This window comes from Hyaena hyaena, unplaced genomic scaffold (genome assembly GCF_003009895.1).
Source record: "Hyaena hyaena isolate Hyena2069 unplaced genomic scaffold, ASM300989v1 scaffold_19, whole genome shotgun sequence".
NCBI lineage: Eukaryota > Metazoa > Chordata > Mammalia > Carnivora > Hyaenidae > Hyaena > Hyaena hyaena.
In genome coordinates this window covers 5,729,021-5,751,482 of record NW_024080651.1, presented here as the reverse complement: position 1 = coordinate 5,751,482, position 22,462 = coordinate 5,729,021, and the positions used below count along the sequence as shown (strand labels likewise).

At 53.9% G+C, this 22,462-nt stretch overlaps 2 protein-coding genes across 11 annotated transcripts in view; one reads left to right on the top strand and one right to left on the bottom strand.

Annotated features, from left to right (window-relative positions):
* Window positions 1–18,576, top strand: part of PISD (phosphatidylserine decarboxylase) — a 35,657-nt gene extending 17,081 nt beyond the window's left edge. Inside the window, exons 1-8 of one of the 5 annotated variants that reach the window (XM_039225870.1) lie at window positions 7,746–7,913; window positions 11,958–12,181; window positions 13,694–13,859; window positions 15,501–15,737; window positions 15,904–16,042; window positions 16,250–16,396; window positions 16,618–16,778; window positions 17,324–18,576. In XM_039225870.1, coding sequence (XP_039081801.1) covers window positions 12,129–12,181; window positions 13,694–13,859; window positions 15,501–15,737; window positions 15,904–16,042; window positions 16,250–16,396; window positions 16,618–16,778; window positions 17,324–17,548 — 1,128 coding nt within the window. In that variant the 5' untranslated portion in view covers window positions 7,746–7,913; window positions 11,958–12,128 and the 3' untranslated portion in view covers window positions 17,549–18,576. Of the gene's footprint in view, window positions 1–7,745; window positions 7,914–8,538; window positions 8,611–11,957; window positions 12,182–13,693; window positions 13,860–15,500; window positions 15,738–15,903; window positions 16,043–16,249; window positions 16,397–16,617; window positions 16,779–17,323 lie in introns of those variants that run through there. The other 4 variants (XM_039225871.1, XM_039225872.1, XM_039225873.1 and 1 more) reach the window with 4 other exon arrangements.
* Window positions 18,523–22,462, bottom strand: part of SFI1 (SFI1 centrin binding protein) — a 102,868-nt gene continuing 98,928 nt past the window's right edge. For 2 of the 6 annotated variants that reach the window (XM_039225866.1, XM_039225868.1), the window contains 6 exons: window positions 22,155–22,414; window positions 21,336–21,440; window positions 21,014–21,239; window positions 19,406–19,743; window positions 18,808–18,919; window positions 18,526–18,734 (listed from right to left, as the gene is read on the bottom strand). In XM_039225866.1, the coding sequence (XP_039081797.1) occupies window positions 18,630–18,734; window positions 18,808–18,919; window positions 19,406–19,743; window positions 21,014–21,239; window positions 21,336–21,440; window positions 22,155–22,414 (1,146 nt within the window). In that variant the 3' untranslated portion in view covers window positions 18,526–18,629. Of the gene's footprint in view, window positions 18,735–18,807; window positions 18,920–19,232; window positions 19,312–19,405; window positions 19,744–21,013; window positions 21,240–21,335; window positions 21,441–22,154; window positions 22,415–22,462 lie in introns of all 6 variants that reach the window. The other 4 variants (XM_039225864.1, XM_039225865.1, XM_039225867.1 and 1 more) reach the window with 4 other exon arrangements.

Below are 22,462 nucleotides of genomic sequence, written 5' to 3'. Positions count from 1 at the left end.
TATGGATTATATTTTCACTCTCTTGATAATGTGTTTTGATACACAAAAGTTTTTAATTTTGATGAACTCTAGTTCATCTATTTTTACTTTTATTGCCTGTGTTTTTGGTGTTCTATTCAAGAAGTCATTTCTGAATCCAGTATTCTGAAGATTCTCTCCTGGTTTCTTCTAAGAATTATTAGGCCTTTTTCTCTCTTTTAGAAAAAATTTTATGTTTTATTTATTATTGAGGCAGAGAGAAACAGAGCATGAGCAGGGGAGAGTCAGAGAGGGAGACACAGAATCTGAAGCAGGCTCCAGGCTCTGCACTGTCAGCCTAGAGCCCAATGCGAGGCTTGAACTCAGAAACCACGAGATTGTGACTTGAGCTGAAGTAGGCTGCTTAACTGACTGAGTAACCCAGGCAACCCTCTCTCTTTTTTTTTTTTAATGTTTTATTTATTTCTAGGAGAGAGAGAGAAACAGCGTGAGCAGGGGAGGGTCAGAGAGAGAGGGAGTCACAGACTGAAACAGGCTCCAGGCTCTGAGCTGGCAGTCAGCACAGAGCCCGACGCGGGGCCCGAACCCACGAACCGCGAGATCATGACCTAAGCGAAAGTCGGACGCTTAACCGACTAAGCCACCCAGGCGCCCCTCTTTTTTCTTTTCTAAAGAAAAATTGTAGGTCTTCTGTTTAGGTTTTTGATACATTTTGAGTTAAGGATTTTTTAATGGTGTAAGGTAAGGGTCCAACTTCATTGTTTTGCATGTGGTGTTCAGTTTTCTCACTGCCATTTGTTGGAAAGACTGTCCTTTTCCATTGGTTGGTCTTAGCACCCTTGTGGAAATCTATCTCCTTTTCTTTCTTTCTTCTTCTTCTTTTTTTTTTAATGTTTATTTTCTGAGAGAGTGCATGTATAAGCTGGGGAGAGGCAGAGAGAGAGGGAGAGAGAATCCCGAGCAGGCTCCATGCTGTCAGGGCAGTGTCGATCCCAGGACCTGAGCTGAAATCAAGAGTCAGACACTTAACCAGCTAAGCCACTCAGGAGCTCCTCTCCTTTTCTTTTAAATGACAGAGATGATCTAACACTATGACAGAATGTTAGAAAACAGGGAGGACAGTCATGATCCCCTCTCCTTCCCACCAAATGAGTGTGATTGCATAATCTTGGACTTTATTTTTCATACATTTACTTACTGTGTCTCTGTTTGTAAGTGGATATACCTGTTTTGTGTCATGCATATTTTTTTTTTTTACCTTAGATGCATTGCTATATGTGATGATTTTATAAGACTGCACAAAAGTACTTTAAGTGGCTCTGCCACCACAGTGGATCGTGGTGGACCAGTAGATTTTGCTGTTGTGAATAATGTTGTAGAGTACATCATTGGACATAGGCTTTTTCATCAGGGTGAATGTTTAAAGGGTGTAGAATTGCTCTTCGAAAGGATATGGACACCTACCACTGTGTATCCAAACTATTGTACCCATTTGTAGTTGGCATTGTTGAGTACATGAACCATACTGGGTATTAGCAAAACAAAAGTAGTCATAGATGAACATGATTCCCTTTGAATTCACTCATTCTCAACAGATGTTTGAGTTCTGTCTATACGCCAGGCCCTGTTGAGATACTGGAGATCCACTAGTGAGTAGCACTAGAGTTTCTGTCCTCAGATCTTCCCTTATTAGTGGGTGAGACAGAGAAGAAACAAATGGACACATGAGCATGTCAAGTGGTTGAAATGCCATGGAGAGGACTTAAACAGGTGACAGACACAGATGTTCAGCCTGGGCTAGAGCTAGACTGGGACTGAAGCAGTTGGGGAAGGAAGGAAGGAAGGATGGTATGTCACTCAGTGTCACCTGAATGGAAACTGTAGGAGCAGAGGAGTGAGCCGGGGAGTATCTGGGAGGAAGCAGTCCAGGCAGAGTCTTGAGATGGACAGAATGTGCTTGTTACTATTGAAGAAGAGCAAGAGCCCATATGGCTGGAGGCGCAGAGGGCAGAGAGGTAGGAGCCCTGGAGGACCCCATCACACCCGGCCTGTCCTCTGAGTGAGGGTTGAGTGATCTGTGTTCTGACCCAGTTACTCTGGCTGCTGAGGAGATACATTGTAGGAGGACTAGGGTGGAGACAGTGGGGCTGGTGGAAGGCTCTGATGGTATCCCGGCAAGAGAAGGTGGTGGCTTCAGTCAGGATGAGGGAAGGGCTTGATTCTGGGTGTGTTTTGAGGGGAGAGTGAACAGGATGTACTGTGGGATTGGATGGGGGGAGATGGGAAAATGACTCAAGATTTCTGACTTGAACATACGGAGAGGTGGAGTGGCTCTTGACAGAGAGATGGGGAAGAAATAGGCAACAGCTAGACTCTGGTACCTTAAATCAGTTTGTAACTTGCTTTTCTTTAAATACAAGTCTACTTCAGCATTTTTCACATGTTTGTTCTGTTTATTTTGGCTCATGGTGTTTGTAAATTTAACATTTACACTGAATAGCATAGAACAAGGAATCCATGCTCCTCCAGAAACAGGGCTCCCAGCCTTGTCAAACCACGAGGAAGCCCTGCCCTTAGAGCAGGAGCTCAGAGTCGAGGAGCTGCTTTCAGGAGTTTCTTTTCAGGAACTCATGGTGTCCTGGAAAAGCTCTGAGTTTGTGGTCAAACTGCCTGTTCAGTTAGGCTGCCCAGGCCTGGTATTTGGCCTTTGGAAGGAGGGTGATTGACACCGACCTCTCTCTGCAGAGAGCTGGCTTTGCATGAACTGCACAGGGGAGAGAAGACAACCAGGTGTGCCTGCAGCTGTCACGTGTTCTGGATTTGTGTGGCAGTTGTGATTCCAGATATGTTGTCCTTGTGTCCTCATTGTCCTTTTGTCCTCATTATCAAAAAGGGAACCCAAACCTTCATAGGCACTTGTTAACAAGAGGGGTCGAAATGTGTCGCATCTGTAAACCTAAAGTTTACAGTGCACACCTGTGCAGCGTGGTGACTCCAAGGCTTCCTTTGAACACCTAGGTTATTTGAGTTCCATGCAGGATGACATCTGGTGGCAGACTCCTTTTGGTCTGCAGCATTTCCAAGGTGTCCTTTCTTCCTTGACTGCTGGACCAGAGGTGCATGTGGTGGGAAAGCTGGCCTGCTGGAAATGGTGGGCCCTTTGGGGAGGAAGCAGTCCTCCTGTCCCTCTTCCTGCCAGCTTCCTGAGGTGACTCCACAGACAGAGGCAGGCCCATGGGTGTAGAGCAAGTGGGGATTGGCAGCTGGCCTTTCCTGTCAGGTGCAAAGGGCTCTCGCTTGAACACCGGCACCCACCTGGAGGCACCCAGCCTGGAGCCAGGCATTTCAGGGTGCTGAATATACCCGGCTGAGTGGACAGCAGATAAAAAGTTCAGCCCTGAGCCCTGAGTCCCTCCATGTGAAGCAGCTGCAGTGGGTGCTGAGAAGAGGCCTGGCTCTTCTGCCTCACCTAACAGCAGGAAATGCTCTGTGTGTGGAATGTGATCTTGGGTTTTTTCCCCCAGTAATAGAATTTAGGGAATTTTCTGTGGTTTAAAGCAAACTCTTCCAATTCTTACATTGTGAACAGAGTAGAAAAGTTGAGAGATTAGAGTTACACGTACACACACACATACACATGCACTTCTTGTTTGAACAGTTGTTAGTGTTTTATCATAGCTGCTTTGTCTTTGTGTGTATATATATAGATCTTTTATTTTTCTCTGAACCTTTTGAAAGTACATTGCAGTCATTATGAAACTTCATCTCTAAATACTTTATTACACATCTGAGCATAACAAGTTGGTTTTGTTGTTCATTTTTGGCCTAGCCATGGGGGCCTGTGGCAAGGTTTCAGGTGTTCAGGGATCAGTGGCATAGACAGTAGGCCTCAGTCAAGAGCAGCTGGGCCCACCTCCATGCTCACTCCCTGCATTAGCAATGCTTTCTTATTTCCAGCCTCAGTTTAGAACTTTAAAAAATGTATGCTGAAGCATTCCAGTTCGTGAAAAGGAATGAGGGAGGACAGATCAGTCTGTGCCCACACATCACCCTGTGTCCTTTTTCCTGCCCACCCGCCTGGAGCCCCATTTGCCTGCACTCAGCATACCCTGAGTATCACTCAGGGCCATGACCCTGGACAATATTGAACATATTCCGCAATTTTTACAACCTTCTATGATTACTATAGCTTTGTTCTTCTCATCTGTAAACAGGCTACTATTAACTCCCTCATAAAGTTATTAAATGAGAATGATATATGTGTAAATACTTTGTTCTATGGTGGCAGGAAGTAGAAATTCAGTAAATACAGGCACACCTCATTTTATGGTGCTTTTGCTTTATTGTGCTTTGAAGGTAATTGCATCTTTTTGTTTTTTATTTATTTTTTTTCTTACAAATTGAAGGTTGGTGACAACCCTGCATCTAGTGAGTCTTTCAGCACCATTTTTCCAACAGTGTTTGCTCACTTTGTGTTTCTGTGTCATATTTTGGTAATTCTCGTAGTATTTCAACATGTTCATTATTTTGTTTGTTACAATGATCTGTGATTAGTGACTACAACTTGCTGAAAGCTCAGATGACAGTTACTATGTTTTAGCAATAAAGTATATTTAAATTATGTACATTGATTTTTTAAAAAAGGTTTTTAAAATATTTTTTTCTTAGTGTTTATTTTTGAGACAGGGAAGGACAGAGCATGAGTGGGGGAGGGGCAGAGAGAGAGGGAGATACAGAATCCAAAGCACTCTGAGCTGTCAGCACAGAGCCTGATGCGGGACTCCAAACTCATGAACCGCAAGATCATGACCTGAGCAAAGTTGGATGCTTAACCAACTGAGCCACCCAGGCACCCCTAAAAAGGTTTTTAAAAAATGTTTTATTTTGTGAGAGTATGAGTGGGGGAAGAGTCAGATGCTTAACTGACTGAACCACCCAGGCATACCTTATTTGACTGACTTTATTGCGATATTTGCAGAGATACCAGCAATATCTCCAAGGTATACCTCTATTGTTTTGCTTCCTTCCTAATAGGTATTAAGGAAATACGGATGTTAAAGTGAGCAGTCAAGTTGGCAGGGAAGTAGATCCTGCTCACCTGCTCAGGTGTGGTTAACTGACAGCCCAGCCCTGTCTTCAGAGAATCTTGGGCTCATTCAGGGTCAGGAGGGCATCTTAGGAGCTTCAGGGCCCCTACCTGGGAGGAACTGTGGCAACCATACTCTCAGGTCGCTTAGGTTGTGCTTTGCCTCTTTCCCACCTGCCCCAGCCCAGGGCCAACTCTGAGTGATTTGTGGAAGAGGACTCTGCCTGTAGAAGATGAGGAACAAGATCAAGATGAGGTACATATAAAGCTGTTCCGGGTCTGGAAGGAGTCCAGGATGGCCAGCTCAGATACCTTTAGGGCCCTGTGTGGAGCTTTCTGCCAGGCTGTTCCACCACAAGGCACTTTGTTTCCTTTATTGTGCTGCAGACCACCCTTGCTCTGTGCCCCCTCCTCCAGGAGCTCCTGGTGGACTGCTGAGAAGTACTGGCAAATGCAAGGGGGTAGGGCTGGGAGAAGCTTTCAGATGGAGAAATAGCCTGAGGGCACATTGTGAGTCTGCTAACTTGCCCGTGGCTTCTTGCACCAGCCACCAGCCCTGATTAGGAGGCTTCTGCCAGCCCCCAGGGAATGAGAATTAGCAGAGAGCACCTGCCACCCATGCCCTACTGCTCCCTTCATCCCCTGGTACAGTAGTACATGAAATTCACTAGGCAGGAGCTACAGTGGCATCAGTGATGTGGGATGCCTGTCCACAGGTGCTGGTGGCCAAGCGGCCTGGGGCCTGCAGAACCTTGCAGTGACGCTAGGTGGCACTCCCACCTAGGGGAGTACCAGCAAGGTGGGAGGACCCATTGTGGCTGGAAGAGACCTCATTCAGGGTAAGAACGTAAACTTTTGTTTTTCCCAGAAATCGTTTGTTAACCATTATCTGGAATCTAGAAGGCATCTGCTTCCTGAAACATGTGTGGTGGAAGTCAAGTTAGAAGGCTAATCTCAGGACAGACCTGTGGACTATTTATGAGTTTTCTAAACACGAGTCTGTCTGAGAGGCTTAGAATGGTTGGTTACAAAGGAGATTTGGTAGACCTGGAGTGTCCCTGTTGTTCATGTTACTGGGAGAGCATTGGTGTTTCAGAGGCTGTTCAGCAAATGAACACCCATGCTTTTGTTTTCCTCCCCTAAGTATAACTTGAACTAGGCCTGGTCAGGAAGTACTGGTGGCTTTGGGGAAGTCAGAATAGTCCTCCAGGATAAACTGAATTTAGTGTTGCCAGGATTCTGTGTTATCTTCCTGTGCTTTAACTACTTTTTACCCCATCTCATGGTGTGTCTGCTTAGAGCTCTGGGGTGAGAAGGGATCTTAAGTCTCACTGAGGCTCAGAGAATGCTGTGGGCCCAGGCTGGGAGCCTGAGAGGTGCAGCCCCTGTGTTGGAACCTGAACCCCAGAGGGCTGGAACTCTACATAGTGCACCCCTTCTGCCCTATTCCTGCCATGCATTGGCAGTGTCCGGTATTATGGAAGTCCACGATGAGGGACACTGCCAGTCTTCTGCCCTTCTCCTCGCCGTGGCATCCCAGGTCTGTAGCTTGTCACAGAGCACTTGCTTAGTGGATCCATATGAGGACAGGTGTTTGGGGCTTTGTATATCCTGTTCCAGGCCACCTGGGCGCAGCTGCCCATCTCTTTGCAAGCCGAAAGACTCTTTTTTCCTGTTCCAAATGTTGCTTTAGAAATCAAATTCTCAGGGCACCTGGGTGGCTCGTTTGGTGAGTGATTTCCGCTCAGGTCCTGATCTCACGATTTGGGAGTTTGAGCCCTGCTTCAGGCTTGCTGCCTTTGGCGCAGAACCTGCTTCATATCCTCTGTCCCTCTCTCTCTTACCTCTCCCCCCCCCCCCATGCTGTCTGTCTCTGTCTCTCAGAAATAAACATTACAAAAAAGAAAGCAGATTCTCAGTGGTCAGCAGCAGCTAGGGTTGTACCCTTGTTCAGTAGCCTAGAGCATGAAGACAGCCTTCGAGGCAGTCTGACTGCTGGATGGGGTGCTAACCTACCCAGATGTTAATCTGGCTCCTAAATTCCACACCGTTTTTTTTGTTTTTTCTTTTTTTTTTTTCCTTGGTGTTCGTCGTCACTCTGTGTCACCTAGAAAATGTCAGGCTGGTGCATTCTCTTCATCCCTTGAGGAGTGAGTGCTTGGTGGGCATGGGGTGTAAGGTACTGCCCCCTCAGGCTGGGCCCTGCCATCTACTGGAGTAGAAAGACACTGCATGAATCACCTCACAGCCTGGGGCTAGAGGGGAACCTTGCTTACGGAGTCTAGTTTGGGGTCTCTCCCAAATTTTGTGTGGCAGGGGATTTGTATGGTAGAGGTGTGTTTGCCTGGAGGAGAGGGGGCAAAGTGGAGGTGAGGGCAGTCTTTGCCTTCCGGGTGGGGTGTGGGAAAGAGCCAAGGACGTAGACACCATGCGCATGCTTCAAGGGCTAGAAAAGGTAGTTGGAGGTGGCTTTCTGCTCAGTCCCGGGAAGCTGGCCCTGGATGAGGTTAGCCACACGCCACATGTAAAGGCCTGGGACTGCCCGAGTTGGAGTGAGGAGGGAGGATGGCCTTCAGGCCCAGGAGGTGTCGCCGGGAAATCCCGTGACCGGGCGGGGCTGGTTCTCTGGCCGCAGCCCCTCCTCTTAAAGGGGCCCTGGGCCCCATGGCTGGGCCTGGCCTGAGGGTGGAGCTGTGTCTGTCGGCTTCTGGTGTCCGCCCTCTGTCCCGCCCCGGGTGGTCCGAGTGGCCGAAGGCTGAGTCCCCGCCCGTCTGCCGCGGCTTCCTCCCTGAGTGGTGCCTCCTTGGGAGTTGGCGCCTGACGCCCAGTGGGAGCGGACTACCTGCCGGTGAGTGAGTGATTTCCCGGAGCCCATAGTGGGGCCTCCCTGGGTCCCTGTCGCCCTTTGGAGCTGTGGGGTCCTGGGCTGGAGAGCCCACCCCACAGTCTCCATCCCTTTGCGGGCTTCTCCTGCCCCACATGGTGGGTCATGGGCTGCGCCGGATGAGCTCACTTCCGCCAGGTCGGGCAGCATCTCCTGGCTGGGAAAGGGAAAACGCTGGGGCTCCATGTCCCCTCTTGCTTGAGAGATTTCCTCGGTGTCTGGATTTCCTTAATGACTGGCGCCAGTTAGGGAAGGAAGCTGCCCTGTTCCTCAGTAGGACCCGGAGGTGTCCCTAGGGCCTCACCGGAGGGCCAGGGAGGGGGTGACCAGTAGCCCTTCACAGAGCCCCGTCCCCAAAGGAAGCTTCCTTTCCTTTGCAGCATTCTTAAATTTCTTAGAAGCCCCGTGCTGCGGGGAGCACTGTCCCCACATCCACCCACCCACCTTTCCCTGGCTGCTGGCTTGAGTGTTTCTGGGTCCTTCTCTTTGCTTCCTCTTCTCTTGCCCAAGGCTTCCCCAAGATGGCTCACCCTGATTCACCTGGGGAGAATCCATTTTCCCTGTTCCCTGTTTTTGAAGTTTTGTCTGCTTCTAGTCTTGGAACACAGGGAGAAAGGGTTGGTGGTCCCACCTGGACACAGCTGCCTGTGTCGTGTGTCAGGTGAGCTGGGTAGGGGGTGGATGGGGTCAGGTAGTGGGCCAGCCTTCCAGGGTGGAAGTGGGCTCAGAAAGTCAAGCAGGTAGACACAGGATTTGGGGAAACAGGGACACTGAGGCTCAGGAGGAGTGACCCTGGCAACCAGTGAGAGTTCTGCTGCTCAGGGAGCTCAGGGGGAGCAAGAGCAAATTTCTTAGGTTGTCTCTGGCAGGATGCGTGCCTGGCTGCAAGACCCTTGGTGTTCAGGCAGAGCTTATCAGGGGGTGGTGGGCAGACAGTCTGACTCCATCCCTGTCTTTCTGGCCTTGTCAAGACTTAAACCTGAATCCGCCAAAGTCCAAGGGAACCAGTCAGGAGCATGGCCCCCTGCCCCCACACCTGTAGTAACTGGTAACTGGCCTGGGTTTGTCCATTTGACTTCAGTTGGAATGTTCCATTCCACTGAGGGGGGTATTTGTTGCCTTCATCACAGGCTGTGAGGGGTAGAGGGGGATGTTGTAGCACTGGCGTGGTGTGAATACCCAGAACAGCACATCCAGACAAAAGTGACCCCCTACCTTGTCCTGTTTGGCCATCGAGTCCTACTTGTCAGGTGCAGCAAGTGTCCGTGTGGTTTGGGCTCTTTCAGAACCCTCTACCCTGTCCCCTTCTTCCTTGCTAGTGGGAGCAAATCTCTGTGCTCCCAGAGTTTGGGTTTGGAAATGGAGGTGAGGTGTTGGGAGTCAGGTCTAGGGGATGAGGCTGCTACCAGGTCTTGGGTGGAAGTGAGGTATGGTGTTTCTGAGCAGAGCAGAGTTCTGGGCCAGGTTCGCTGCTATGATCTGAGCCTCAAGGGGGTGAGCAGGAGGAGTGACCCTTCCCATTTTCCAGATGAGGAAACTGATAGCCACAAAGGACCTGTGATTTGCAAGGTCTCTCCTAGTTCTCAAGGCAGGGCAGCCAGGATTGCAGTAACTGGATTGCCCCCCTCCCCCATCAAAGCCTAGTCTCTGAGTTCCCCTGTTCAGGATGGCTGGCCCTTAGGCCTTGTGATAACTTTAAACTCCTGGTCACAGTTCACAACTCTTCTCCACAGAGTGTCCTTGAGACAGGGGACAGAAGGAATGTATCTGTACTTTTGCTTCAGGGAGCCCTGCTTGCAGGTTCCTCATTTGGACCTGGCTCCAGGGAACCAGAAAGTGAGAAAGCTTTGGCTTGGGCTCCAAGGGTCATCACAGGTGTGGAAGGTTTAGTGGAGGACTGTGGTGGGGAGGCCAGGAGCAGTGTTGGCCTAGGAAGTGGCTCTGCCTTTGGGAAGCAGGAAGGCATGAGCCTCAGGGAGCCCCTTTCCTCCATCCTGGAGCTTTGAGCTAGACAGAGGGTGCTGAGCCTGTTACCTGGGGACAGGTGAATTCATGTCTGCTCCCTGGGGACCTTTTGGGGCCCATGCTTGGTGAGTTGGAAGAAGCCTGACAGTCTGGTCCCTGACCCATTTTGGAAGAGGAAGTAGAGTGGTGGTGGAGGTAGGACTGAGGGCTCAGGACATCCTCCTGGCCCTATATGGGGGCAGTTTCTAGAGTCTAGGATAGCAGCAATTGGTCTGGGCCCCCTTGAGCACCCTGCACTGTAGAAGGAAGGGTGAGGGCCCACTTTACTGTGGTGGGCTGGGAGGCCTGGCCAAGTGCCCTGGGGTAAATGAAATGGCAGAGGCACACAGCAGGAATCTGCTTTGAGGACCTGGGGTTGGGGCCATGCTAGCTTTGTGGGCTTCAGCATGTGCCATTCTGGCAGCATGCTGCAGTGGTCACTGTCCCATGTGGTAGCCTAGTGAGGAAAATAGGCAGGAGGAGACTGGGGCCCCCGTCCTCTTCCACAAGGCCTCACAGTGAATCCCAGGTGTGCACTCAGTCCAAGCTTTCTAGAGCGAGGGAAAGAGCCTTGTCCTGGAAGTCAAGCACCATGCCCAACACTGACTGCCTGTCACCCCTCTGGGCCTGGGGAGCTGATAGAAGGTCATTTGTGGGGCCCCATTGCCTGGTGGGCTATGGAGGGGTGGGGTGTATGCTGTCACATGGGTGATATAGTTGAGGTGACCTGTCACAGACGGGGAAGTTAGCAGGAGGCTTAGCATGCATGGATGGGGGATAGACACAGTGGTGTCCATGGATCCGTGGGCCTGGCCCTTGGAACAGCGGAGGCTGTGTGCATTTCTGCTTCTGGGTAACACCAGGCATCCACCTGGCTCACCCACAGTGAGCTGTCCTGTCACTCACGTGAGTGGCCTGGGGATGTTCTCTGCTGGAGGGGTCTGGGTCCAGGGTGGCCCAGGCCTTGCCATTTCCTTGGTCAGGGCTGGAAATCCGTGCTTACTTTTGGATGTTAGTCAACCTGCACAGGCTCCCACTGCACATTGCACTCCCAGGAATTTGACTTGCCTGGGGCTGGCATTTTCACCTCTGACTGAAGTGGCTTTGCGGAGCATCAGACTTTCACCCTTATGTGGGTGGAGCCATGTCTGGGGGTGGGGGAGCTCTCGTTCTGGGGGCCTCTTGTTCTGCTGTGAGTCAGTTGGCAGTGTGGGTGTCGACATTTGGTCTGAGACTGGGACCTCGACTGGGTCAGCTTTCTGCCTTGGGAGCGTCTCTTGGGGCCTGCATCTCTGCATCTAAAGATGACAGCAGGTGCCTGTCCTCTGTAACCTGCAGTTGGGATTGTAGGCCAGGCTGGCTGGGTCCTTGACTGTCCCTGGGCTCAGACAGCAAGGACTGTGGAATGTTTGCTCTCCTTCTCTGTTATCTGTGAGGGCCTGTGGGCGTGTCCTCCCAGATCACCAGGCAGGGCCAGAGTGCTGTCCACAGCAAAGATTGGGTGAGGGGGCTGGTTTGGGCCTCAGTCCTGGTTGGTTTTCCCTCAGGTCAGGTCATGGGTGTGGTCATCTGCTGAGGAGACCTTGGGGGGTCCATGCTGGGATAGGAGGCTCTGAGGCCCAGCTGTGGGAGCTGGTGAGAGCTGGAGCAGCTCAGGTGTCCAGAGTCTGACCTCCACCGCGCCTCTCTTGCCTTCCTGCTCCCTCATTCCTCAGATGCTACTTTGTCACCTGAATGGAAAATGGGTCAGGTCCTGGTGAGGGAGGGGCCGCCCGAGCCACAGACAAGCTGACGCTGGGTGCCCGCCTGGAGTACAGGGCTCAGATTCCAAGCTTGTCCTTCTTGGGCCCACAGGCGCCTGGTCCCTTCCCTGCCATTAGCTCGATGGAGCGGGGAGGTGGCCCAGCCTGGGGACAGAGTGGGTGGAGGGCAGGGGCTTGTGTCCAAGGCCTCAGGCCCCTGCTCTTCCCAAGCAAGTGTGACCAGTGCCTGTCTTCACAATAGCCCCAACCTCTAAGCTGCACCTAGTGACCCCCGGGACCCAACCGACCTGGGAAGCGGCCCACCGGCCACCAGGCAGCCAGCCTGAGGAGTGGTGACAGCGCAGGAGCTTCTGGCTGGGGGGAAGGGAGGAAGGAGGAGAAACAAAGGCGAGTGTGCCTGGCGCCGCCCACCATGTGTCAGTCAGAGGCTCGGCGAGGACCGGAGCTCCGAGCGGCGGCGAAATGGTGAGATGCTGCCGGACGCGTCCTAACCCCACTGTGCCCCGCCACGACCTCCGGAAGGTCAGAGTTCACGTCCAGCGGCTCCGAGGTGGAGGTGGCAGCAGGGGGCCAGGGGATCAGCCCCCGAGGCTGGAGGGGCCCGGTCCGGGGGGCCTGAGTCGGAGAGCCCGCTTCAGGTACCTGGGGAGTCGGAGCGGGCTGGTGGCCTAGTGTCTGCTGCTCCCTAATTGCTGCTCCCAGGTCCCCACCCCCGAGTGCCCCCCACCCTGTTCAGGAGAGGTGCTGCTCTTCCAGGATTGGTCCATGGGCTTCTGCAGTAATCAAGGCGGGTGGGGGAAGCCCCTGGGACAGCAGGGATTTGTTCAGCTTTGTTTGGCCCCTACTACCTTCCTGAACCTTTTGAAAACACAGTGGGGTGGGGTGAGTTGGAAGAGCACGAACCCAGGGAATCTGGTGAGCTGTGGAAAGAAGCATCTTCCATTGCCATCATTGAATAGCAGGTGCCTGGACATTAGCTTGGTTCTCCATTTTTTTCTTTTTGGTATCAGCTGAGATGCCTCTTTGTTCCTTGGTTTGTTCAACTGGGGGCAGAGGACATGGCTTCTCTGAGAGCACACAGGCGCAGATGGGAGCCTTAGATTATCCAGTTGAATGCAGTCTTTTTGCAAATGAGGAAACTTAGGCCTGGGGACATTCTCAGAGTGGGTGGGAATGTGGTCTCCTGATGGCTGCACTGGGACCTCAGAAGCATTTTCTAGTGCCTAGGCATGAGGCCAGGAGACTTGGGTGTCCCTTTTGTATCTCAGGAGGCCACGGTTCTGGTGGAAAGGCCCCTCCAGCCTCATATCCTTACAAGGCAGAGCCTGTGCTGAATGCACTGAATTTGGGCTTTGTTGAGGGGCCTGGCTCAGGTCTGTGGCCCAGGCAGACCTGGGAGGTGGCCTGAGGGTTACTGGGGCCGTTCTGCCAACCTCTAGGTCCGTTTTGGAGAACCTGATGGAGAAAGACCAGGCAGGTGGATGGAGCTTTAGTTGTTAGGGGTGTACGTGTAGTGCCGGTACGTGTTCAATGGTGTTTTCTTTTGGGGTCTTGCCAGGCCCAATCCCTTAATTTATCTGATGAGGAAACAAGAAGCCCGGAGCCATGAGGAGATTTTCCCAGATCCTGCAGTGTGATGGTAGTGTAGCTCCCCAATTCTGTGCGCTTCTGCACTGCTGGGGTTCCAGATCAGACTGTGTCTCCCTGGCACCTCTGTGGGCAGAGTGGGGGGCTGTGAGGCAGCTTCCCCATGCTGCCCCCAACTCCTAGTTCTTCTAAGCTGGTAGGCAGATGGGAGAGACTAGGATGAGAGTCTACTGACCAGAGGCATCTGAGCCTCCAAATCAGAATGGGGTTGTGTTGAGGGGCCGTGGCAGTGCTACTGGACTCCACAGAGAGGCAAGCTTGCTGAGGGCAGGGTGGGGCCTCCCAGACCCTGACTGCTGACCTGGCCGTGCACGGACATCTGCTCTGCAGGTTGCACTTCCCCCAGCTGGCCCTCAGGCGGAGGCTGGGACAGTTGAGCTGTATGTCCAGACCTGCCCTGAAACTGCGCTCCTGGCCCCTGACGGTTCTCTACTACCTCCTGCCCTTCGGTGCCCTCAGACCTCTCAGCCGGGTGGGATGGAGGCCCGTGAGCAGGGTAAGTGTGCACAGGCTGCTGGCCCGGCCGGCCTGGGGGCAGGCCTGAGGTTGGTACCCAGGACATGGAACGGAGAAGGAGACAGTTGTCAGATTAGAGGTGAGGGTGTGGGTGCTGAATCCCCCAGATGGTCATCTTGACAGGTAAGTTGGTTGGGAAGGCCCAGCTGGTTGGTGGCCCCGAGGGCTTGCTATGCACTGCCTGTTCTCCTTGCCTGCATTTGTGCCATTTAGGGGCTCTGTTTCTGGGAGGAACCCACATTGGGCATTCAGAAAATGGTGTCTGGATTCCCTGTACACAGGTAGAAGAGAGCTTCGCGGTGATTTTTGGGAAGAATGCAAATCAGTTCCTGGATGCCAGAGGGTGATTCAAGGAAGGCTGGTGCCTGTTTGGGTCCCTTGGGTGTGGATGCCTTTGAGGATGTGGGAGCCCCAGGCAGGGCTAGATGAGGAAGCCACCTGGCCACTGTTCTCTAGAGAGCTGCCTCCTTTGCCCTGGGCTCTCTGGGCAGGCTCACCCCAAGCAGGGCACCCAATGCTGAGATGGGCATCAGCTGGGAGGAGTTTGGGGAGCCACTAGCTCAGTGCACTGTAGAGGTGTTTAAATTTTTTATTTCTGAGAGAGAGAGAGAGAGAGAGAGACAGAGACAGAGACAGCATGAGCAGGGGAGGGTCACAGAGAGAGACACAGAATCCGAAATAGGCTCCAGGCTCTGAGCTAGCTGTCAGCACAGAGCCTGACGCAGGGCTCAAACCCACGAACCGTGAGATCATTACCTGAGCTGAAGTCAGACACTCAACCGACTGAGCCACCCAGGCGCCCCTGTTTAAAGGGGAATGTGTGTTTAAAGTTGGAATGAAATTATACTTACACCGTGGGGACTTGGTGTCTAGGTTGGGCTGACAGGCAGCAGCTGCCAATTAGAGGCAGGTCCCACTGTGGCAGCGGCACCTGGGGTTTAAGAGACGTTCCCCCTACGGGTTGCCTGGTCCTTAGAGTTTGGCTGGTGGTGCCAACAGAGACAGCTGGGGCCGATCCCCTGTGCCTTGGGGGAGCAGCCCTCAAGTGCAGACAGCTTTGTGGACCTGCCCCTCACAGTAGAGTGCTTCGAAGCCCAGGCAGGCTGGGCAGGGTGCAACTGTGTCCCGGGGTGCTTACTGGCTGGGGTGGGGGTTACAGTGATACAGCACATCCTCACGTGAAAGCCCCTGACTTTGTGTGGACCATGTTCCCTCTGCTTTCTCTTTGGACCAGAACGTGTGCTTGCGTTCTAAACTTTCTCCTGTACCCAGGGTCCTGCCCCTTTCTGCCACAGAGTCTCTTTGCAGGTATCAGAGGCATTTATGCCCCTCCTTTCCTTAAGAAGTGAGACTGCTGGCCAGTCTCTCCTGGGGACCAGGGCAGTTGCTATTGGACCTGTGTATAAAATGACTGAAACTACTGAGTTTAGGTCACTGTGTCACCATCTCGGCCAGTATTTGGTTTGTGAGAGTACTTGGAAGGCTCAGTCTGGTTCCTAGTGGGAAACAACCACATCACAAAGCCATCGCATGTGCCTAGGCCTCCGGAGGTGGTGGCTGACTGGGGGGTGGCAGGGGGCATGCAGGGTGGCCCACTCATCTGCCTGTCTGTGGCCTGCAGGTGGCCCTGTACAAGTCAGTGCCGACACGCTTGCTGTCGCGGGCCTGGGGCCGCCTCAACCAGGTGGAGCTGCCGCACTGGCTGCGCAGGCCTGTGTACAGCCTGTATATCTGGACCTTCGGGGTAAACATGAAGGAGGCCGCCGTGGAAGACCTGCACCACTACCGCAACCTCAGCGAGTTCTTCCGACGCAAGCTGAAGCCACAGGCCCGGCCCGTGTGTGGCCTGCACAGCGTGGTGAGGCCCGACCCTGCCCTCCACTCCTCTCTCCAGAAAAAGGATTGTTGCCCATGCCTTTGGGAACCAGTCCCAGCAGCCTCCACAGATGACCCAGGGGTACTCCTCTCAGGCTTGGGGAGTCCCCCTGCCTCCCTTAGTGACAAGCCTTTCTCTGCCCTTTCAGATCAGCCCGTCAGATGGGAAGATCCTGAACTTTGGGCAGGTGAAGAACTGTGAAGTGGAGCAGGTGAAGGGGGTCACCTACTCGCTGGAGTCGTTCCTTGGTCCACGCAACTCCATGGAGGACCTGCCCTTCCCTCCAGGTGGGTTAGTGCCTGGCAGTGGTCCCCACAGCCCTGTTGTAGCAGAGCTGGACTGGTTGTCTGGGTGAAGGACGGGAATAGGTCAGGGAGGAAAGGGCTAGGAATCACTGCGTGGAGCTTCTTGGCCTCCCTGGAGCCCATATCCAGACTACACAGGCTCAGGTGCTTCTCTGAGAGCCTGGCCCTCGTGTCTGCCACCCCCCACAGCTACCCCCTGCGGCTCCTTCAGGAACCAGCTGGTCACTCGAGAAGGGAATGAACTCTACCACTGTGTCATCTACCTGGCCCCAGGGGACTACCACTGCTTCCACTCTCCCACTGACTGGACTGTTTCCCACCGGCGCCACTTCCCAGGTTGGCCAGAGCCTTGTGCTTTTTGGTGTTAAGGGACCGGGTCTCCACATTTGGGGTGCTGAGGCACAGAGGTGACTGCTTTAGTCTGGTTGGGTGTGGGCAGGAGGGTGCAGCCTGGGGTCTAGCTTGTTCTGCATGTGGAATGATATGGGTGGACATAGAACTCTGGGAGGCTCATCGTCCTGCTGGGTGGGGAATAGCAATGTTCCTGCCCCCCACAGGCTCCCTGATGTCTGTGAACCCTGGCATGGCCCGCTGGATCAAAGAGCTCTTCTGCCACAATGAGCGGGTAGTCCTCACTGGGGACTGGAAACATGGCTTCTTCTCTCTGACTGCTGTGGGGGCCACCAATGTGGGCTCTATACGCATCTACTTTGACCGGGTAAGCAGAGCCAGGTCCAAGGACTGGGCCACTGGAGTCCCCCTGCCTCCTCTTCCATGCAGCCAGATTTGTTGGGACTATCAGTTCTAGATGGGCCCCCTGCTAGGCCTTGCTTTGCTGAGCTGCTGCTCTGAAGAGGGGCTGGATCCTGGGCTTCTGCTCTGCCAGCCCCCACCCCAGATGTGCTGCCACTTGCTCATCTGGAGGTGGTTAGAGAAGGAGGGGTTTAACCTCCCAGCCCGCACTTTGCTTCTGCTGGGAACTCAACAGGAACATTGAGCTCAGGGTGGGGTGTGCTGCTCGGAGGCTTAGTATGTGAGGGGGCTGCCTTTCTTGATGTCAGCTTGTGACTGCCCTTCACCCATCCTGGAGAAGAGTTGGGTCTAATTCCTCCATGTTACCCTGGGTCCCAGTTCACAGCTGGTATTGGGCCCATCAAGTCACTATCCCCAGCTCCTTTTCCAATCTGAGTTGGGGACAGGCAGCAGAGGTGTGTTCCAAGTCCAGGAGCAGACTCCACATGCTGTGCCCTTGGCCTCCTGCAGGACCTGCACACAAATAGCCCACGCTACAGCAAGGGCTCCTACAACGACTTCAGCTTTGTGACGCACACCAACAAGGAGGGCATCCCCATGCGCAAGGGCGAGCACCTGGGCGAGTTCAACCTGGGCTCTACCATCGTGCTCATCTTCGAGGCCCCCAAGGACTTCAACTTTAAGCTGAAAGCTGGACAGAAGATTCGGTTTGGGGAGGCTCTAGGCTCCCTCTAGAGCTTCCTTCCTGGTGGCGGCTACTGAGGGAACTTTTTCAAACAGGAGGGTCTTTTAGAGGGGAGCCTCCGTGGCTGGTCAGGGAGGGGACAGTCTCAGGGCTGTGGGGTCTGACCAGGCGGGACCTGGGTGACTAGTTTCTGCTGTCCCAGAGGTGTAGATGAGGTCAGAGCCCCTGTTGACCTTGGACCTACGTGGGCCCCTCTTCCCACTCTAAAGAGAAAACCTGTAGGCCAAGATGATCTCAAATTCCCTTTTGGAGGTTTTTTTTAATCTACTGTATAAACTGGAGACCCTAGGTCTCCTGGCTGGGTGTTCAGTTGGTCTTGATTTCTGTTGTAAGACAGAAGTGGTTATGTATCCCCATCCCTGCTTTCTGGCCTTCCCCTCTGCCTCCCCTGCACTGACTGGGCTGTGCTGCCCTCAGAGCAGGGCCACGTGGCCTTTAACACAACTGCTTTCTGTTCCCAATTCACCCCACCCTGCTCGTTTGGGAAAAGCTGTCTCTCTGCACTTATGGCTGAACGCATCATCCTTGACTCCGCCAGCATCTTCTGAGGGGGTCTAATGGCATGGCGCTTAGCAGGCCCCAGTGAGTGACCTGCCAGAGCTGGCAAGTCCTCTTTCCGGTAAGCAAGACCAGTTACTGAATCCCCTGAATGGTGTCCAAAGTGAATGGACAGGTGACCTAAGGGGGCCAGGGTAGAGCCTGTCTCCCCCTCATATCCAGACCCACATAAAACATGGTAAGTTGCTGCTGTTGATTCAGGGGCTTGTGTTGAAGGCAGAGGAACGGGTCTGTGCCTACCACACCTGTCCCCAGGTTACAGGTACACAGTCCTTAGGGAGCCACCGACAGTGGGACCAGGGTTCAGGTTTCCTGGGGACGCTGTGAATTTCTCCTGCAGGAGAAGCCATTTGAACTCTTTCAACTGTATCAGTAGCACAGTATTTTTGTATGAAAAGTGGGAGACTTCTGAACAGTAATTCATGTAATTGCAACATTTTGAAATAAAAAATAAAACTCATTGCAGCTTTGTGTTGTTTCTGGTGGTGGGCTGAGGCCTCCCTGGGGCAGTGACTAGCACAGAGCCTGCCGCAGGGCCTGGATGCGGGTGATGCAGGCACAAATGGGTTGGCGTCGGGCCTGGAGCTCAGAGGCCAGCTGCTGGATCTGCAGCTCCACCTGGGGGAACGGGAGGCTGCGCTGAGACAAAGTACAGCCGAGGGCGCTGTCCCCGGACCACCTGGGGCCTCACCTCCTGCAGTTCTTTTTGCACCTGCTGTTCTGCTTCCTGGTCCTCAGGTCCGGGCTCCTCCTGGCTCAGTTCCAGCCACCGGCGCAGGCTTCTGGCTTGCCGCTGGTAGGACCTGAGGGAGTGAGACACCTGCTGCCAGCCTGGCCAGGCCCTTGGCGGCACCTCCAGCTGGGGAAGCAGCACATCTGTTAACTGCTGGTGGGGGTGGGGAGGATTGTTCTGTTCCTTTGCCAGCTTCCACCACCAGCTCAGCAAGCACCTCAGGTAGGCCCTGGTAGAACCCCTCCCCGTCCCTCTTCCTGGGTGCAGGGGACACAGGCTCTGGACCCAGACCACAGACAAGACAAGCCCTCTACACACAGGCCTGTCTTTTCTGCACCTTCATCGGGCATGGTCACCGGGTGGATCACTGGCCTTGCACTTACGTTGAAAGTTGTACTCCACTTTATCCTCTGTCCCACAGGTGAGGCAGACCTGAGCTGGACTGAGGGATAAAGGTGCCACCTGTGGGGGGGGTGGGGGGTGGGCACAGGCAAAACACCCCAAGCACCCTGTCAGCCAGTTCTGGGGACACGGTTGCGGTTTTTCTGGTTCTTACGAGAGATTCTGCTTCATGGTCTGGTAGTCCTGCAGTTGCTGCTGGATGCCCTCAAGCTCGGCCTCCAGGTCACTATGGCCCATGGTGACAGGAGAAGGAGCTTGATCTTGACCATCCTCCCGGCTATGCCAAGGCTGGATGGAGGGATCCTGGGCACTGGGAGAGTCCTGAGCACTCACGGTATGGACAGGCCTCAGGCACACACCTGTGCGTGCAGAGCCTGGCCTGGGACCAGTGCCCATGAAGTCCCCAGGAAGCAGCAGGCGGGGGTGGGGGACACTGGCTGCAGAGGGAGAGGCCTGGGGCGCAAGCCCGGGGGTGATGGGCTGTGTAGATGCCTGTAAAGGGAGGACAGATGAGCAGAGAAGCTGGAAAGGAAGGCTGGGGAGGGGCACCCAGGCTGCCCACCGCAGGGATGTGGGGAGGTGAGGCCACAGGACTTGACCTGGCCAGCTCACTTAGTATGGCCCTGGCCCTACCCCTTCAGGACCTGATAGAAGGGAGGACATCCCACAAACAGCTCAGGGATCACCCTACATCTGTGCAGGCCAGTCCCGCCCCTTTCCCAGAGCCTGGCTTGTCACCTCCCCAAGCAGCTGTCTTACCCCGCCCCCCCTGCTCTGAGCAGGGGTCCTGCACTTCAGTGAGAAAAGTGGTCAAAGGCAACTATCCTTGTCAAACCACACACCTACAACCTTCCATTTCTTTCTGGTGATGATTGACCAGCTCTCTTCGGGCACCAATTCTTGGGGTGTCCCGACCCTGCTACCATCTCCATTACTAACCACTGGTGCCTTCTCTACCACCTGGCTGTCCCTGCTCAGGCTCTTTACTTGGATGTCACATGCCCAGAGGGAGCCTCTGCCCCTTTCCTCCCAAGTGACCTCTTTAGGTCCCAGGGGTTTACCGGTAACTTCAAACTATGTGGACTGAGTTTTGCCCTCCAGCCCTGACCTCCTCCCTGAAGGCCACACTCAATCTTGCTGCTTTATATCAGATTTGACAGGTTCAAGATAAACTCTTCAGGCTTTATTCCAAATGGGCTCCCCACCCATTTCCCTCTTTCAGTAAAAGAACTCATTATTCCTGGAGTTACTCAAGCCAGGAACCCAGGAGCCATCCTGGATTCCTTCCTCACCCTTATCAAACCCATCAGAGCATCAGAGCAGGTCCTGCCTAGTCTGCCACCCACGATGGGCTCTGCCCACGGCCACCACTTGCTCCTAGCTCCCAGCACCTTCCGCTGGGCCACAGGATCACAGCAGCCAACAGGCCCCACCATTTCCTACTTTCCTTAAAATCCAGTCATTTCCCCAGGGCCTGCAGGACCCTTGATGATCTGCAGTGTCCTCATCTATGTTTGGAGCACTTTGGTCTCCATCTCTTGCATAGAAGCTTCACAAGTGGGGGCCTCAGTAGCCTTTCCATACTGTGTCCCTAAGACAGGGGCACCTACACTTGGTGAATGTATGAGTGGCCCCACTGCATCCTGAGCTGGCAGTGCTCTGGTAGCAGTGAGTACAGCTTCAACTACAGCACTGAGTGCATGAGGAAGAGCACTGAAGGCCAGACTAAAGAATGAGACCCCAGGGGACCAGGAGGACTTACCCTGGCAGGCGCTTCCACCCCACATGGCATGAAGGAGGAAGGGGGCAGCAGTTCTGGGCCCATATTCAATGTGAGGGGTGACTTTACGCCAGGGTGACTTGGTAGGGCCCTGGACTGGGGGCTGCCCGGGACCAGTGCTGTCCAGGCCTCTGGCAGGAAAGGCCTCATCAGAGAAGGGCACTCTGACTGGGCCACACCTGGGTTGCACTCCCACGGTGCCTCAGGCCTATGCAGAGGGAGGGCAGGAGGAGGTCAGACCACGGTACCCTCCTGAGGAGCAGGAAGGAAGGGGGGCCACTCATCCTAGGACCATACAACATACCCTGGTCTCCCAAGGGCGTGACACCCCAGGGGCCCCTGGCTCTGCACGGGCTCCAGCAGGAAATGTGGGCGTCGAGGCTGCTTTCTTGCCAAGCGGGCAGCATTGCTGGAAAGAAACACAGCCCTGTTCCTCTAGGCTGCCTGCGGTACCCAGGCCGACCCCTCCAATTTTACAGGGAGACTGAGGACCAGAGAAAGAGAGGGTCTTGCCCAAGGTTAGCAGGTGAACCAGAAGTGGTCCTGGGCCATATATAGTACTTCCAGTAATTCCAATGAAGTTGAGTCTGACAATGTGGGGATGCCTCACCTACATCATCTCACTTGACCTCTACAGCAACCCGGTGCTCCTCCCACATTAGAGTGGGAGCAGGCCTATCAGGGCTGGTGGGAAGGGAGGCAGAGCAGACAGGTCCAGGCCAGTGCCCTACCCCACTGGTGACCTCTCTGCCAGGCTCAGGTAGTTGGAGGTTACTTGAAGCCAGTGTGCGGAGATGGGCCAGGTCACAAACAGTGGAGTTTCCAAGAGGAAGACCGTTTCTCAGCTATATGTGGAGAAGCAGGAAGACTGGCAGGTCTTGGGGGCATGAGAGCAAGATTGCCCCATAGCCTCTTCCTTTTCCTAAAACTAAATGTTCTCTCCACCATGTACCACAGGAACAGAGGATGTGTGGTCCCTTCAGTTGGGGCCGGATGGGAATGGAAGGGATGGGACAGAATTCTGCCAGAGAGAGGGGTCCAAGCAGCTTAGCCATGACTTCCTTCTGTACAGTCCAAGCCTCTGCCCCAGGCAGGAAGAAAAGACAAGGGATGGGCTACTCACAGTTCTAGGAGTTGGGGGTCTCCAGCAGCCAGGGTCAGGCTGAGAAGAGCTCCCCGTGACTGAGGATCTCGTGGCCTCTTGGTCTCCAGGGCAGCATCCCCAGCTCCAGCAGCAACACAGGTGGAAAGGGGACTGTTAAATGTCACTCTCCTGCTGGGTATGGTGGATGTTGGGGGCTGAGGCTCCCTGCCCTGGCCCAGAACCTTCTGTTTCCACAGCATGGCACAGCGATGGACCACACGGTGGAGACTGTGGGCCGCCTGCAACAGGCCTCTCTGGTCAGGTCATGCCTGGTCCTGCCCATTCCC